The 2226-nt window shown below is 66.4% G+C and overlaps 1 protein-coding gene across 1 annotated transcript in view; it reads right to left on the reverse strand.

The window, feature by feature from the left end:
• Positions 1 to 1819, reverse strand: part of LOC108509412 (choline/ethanolamine kinase-like) — a 10065-nt gene extending 8246 nt beyond the window's left edge. Inside the window, exons 1-4 of the mRNA XM_017838837.1 lie at positions 1801 to 1819; positions 1161 to 1339; positions 929 to 1062; positions 186 to 290 (exon numbers count right to left, since the gene is read on the reverse strand). Coding sequence (XP_017694326.1) covers positions 186 to 290; positions 929 to 1062; positions 1161 to 1339; positions 1801 to 1819 — 437 coding nt within the window. The remainder of the gene's footprint in view (positions 1 to 185; positions 291 to 928; positions 1063 to 1160; positions 1340 to 1800) is intronic.
• Positions 1820 to 2226: the final 407 nt, after the last annotated feature.

A 2226-nucleotide genomic window follows, 5' to 3' on the forward strand; every position in this document is an offset into this window, starting at 1 on the left:
GGGGGGACACAAGGATATGGGAATGGGGGGACACAAGGATATGGGGATGGGGGGACAGAGGGATACGGGGACAGGGGACATCAGGGGCATGGGCAACACTCCAGGGACACAGGGATGGGAGAGCAGCTGAGTGGCCCCAAGACCCCCTCTGAGGAGACCCCCGTGGGGGGTGCTGGGGGGCTCACCTGAGGCTCCTCATCTCCTCCTCCAGGTTGTAACCCTTGAGCAAGTTGAACTTTTCCAGCTGCGCCTTCTCCGTGAAGGAGAGCTCGGAAATCTGCTTCAGGTACCTGGGGATGTGTGACATGGGGGGACGGTCACACCCGGGGGCTGCGACCTGCCCAAAGCACCCCCTCCCCACCCCAGGGCCCCCTCAGTTCCCTGTCCCATGGGACCTGTGGGAAGCAGCCAGAACAAACCAGTGCTCTGGATCTGGTGGGATTTGGGGGCTGCCCCTTCCCACCCCATGGTCCCGGTGGGATTTGGGAACCCCCCTCACTGTTCCATGGTCCCAGTACGATTTGGGGCCTCCCCTCACTACTCCCTGGGGTCTGTGGGATTTAGGGCTCCCTCTTCCCACCCTCTGATCCTGGTGGGATTTGGGGCTCCCCCTCTCCATCCCCTGGTCCTGGTGGGATTTGGGGCTCCCTCTCACCACCCCCTGGTCCCAGTGGGATTTGGGAATCCCCCTCACCGTTCCATGGTCCCAGTAGGATTTGGCGTCTCCCCTCACTACTCCCTGGGGTCTGTGGGACTTAGGGCTCCCTCTTCCCACCCCCTGGTCCTGGTGAGATTTGGGAACCCCCTCTCCACTCCCTGGTCCTGGTGGGATTTGGCCTCCCCCCACCCCTCCATGGTCCCAGTGGGATTTGGGGGTCACCCCTCACACTCCATGATCTCGTTGGGATTTTGGAGGCCCCGCCCTCACTTTTCCATGGTCCCGAAGAGCCACTTGGGCTCCTTGTTGAAGGGCATCACCATCCCGTGGAACCGGGACATCTTCACCGCGATCTCCCCGGACACGCCGGGGTCCCGCAGGTCCTCGGTGCGCAGCCGCCGGCTCTGGGGGCACGGGGTGTGGGTCAGGGGTCTGCCCGGCCCGGGGGGAGACACAGAGCCCCCCGGGGTGGGCTGGGGGGGGTCAGGCCCCCTGGTCCTACCGGGATGTACTGCTCCAGCCGGCCCTGCGGGAACACCCCGTAGAGCCGCGGGCCCAGCGCGCGCTCGGCCAGGATGGCGAACATGACGCTCTCCAGCACCAGCGAGTCCACGCCCTGCGGGACCCCAAAACTGAACCCCAGACCCCACACCAGCACCCCACACCCTGCGGGACCCCGAGCTGGACCCCAGACCCCACACCAGCACCCCACACCCTGCGGGACCCCAAGCTGGACCCCAGACCCCACACCAGCACCTCACACCCTGCGGGACCCCAAAACTGAACCCCAGACCCCACACCAGCACCTCACACCCTGCGGGACCCCAAAACTGAACCCCAGACCCCACACCAGCACCTCACACCCTGCGGGACCCCCAAGCTGGACCCCAGACCCCACACCAGCACCTCACACCCTGCGGGACCCCAAGCTGGACCCCAGACCCCACACCAGCACCCCACACCCTGCGGGACCCCGAACTGGACCCCAGACCCCACACCAGCACCCCACAACCTGTGGGAGCCTGAGCTGGACCCCAGATCCCACACCAGCACCCCACACCCTGCGGGACCCCCAGAACTCAACCCCAGAGATCCCACACCAGCACCCCACACCCTGCAGGACCCCGAGCTGGACCCCAGACCCCACACCAGCACCCCCATCCAGCAGGACCCCTAGAACTCAACCCCAGAGCCCACATCCAGCACTTCACACCCTGTGGGACACTCGAGCTGGACCCCAGACCCAACACCAGCATCCCAAACCCAGCGGGACCCTCAGAACCCCAGAGACCCCACACCAGCACCCCACACCCTGCGGGACCCCTGAGCTGGACTCCAGACCCCACACCAGCAGGACCCCTGAGCTGAACCCCCAGAGCCCCCGCCCAGCACTTCACAGCCTGTAGGACCCCCCGAGCTGAACCCCAGAGACCCCACACCAGCACCCTGCAGGACCCCCAGAGCTGAACCCTGACACCCCCACACCCCACAGAGCCCTGGTACCGCCACCCCAGAACCCCCACCCCGGCACCCCCACCCTGTGAGCCCCCCCAGAGCCCAGGTCCCCC

Source organism: Lepidothrix coronata, unplaced genomic scaffold, assembly GCF_001604755.1.
Source record: "Lepidothrix coronata isolate B3197 unplaced genomic scaffold, Lepidothrix_coronata-1.0 Scaffold362, whole genome shotgun sequence".
Classification (NCBI taxonomy): domain Eukaryota; kingdom Metazoa; phylum Chordata; class Aves; order Passeriformes; family Pipridae; genus Lepidothrix; species Lepidothrix coronata.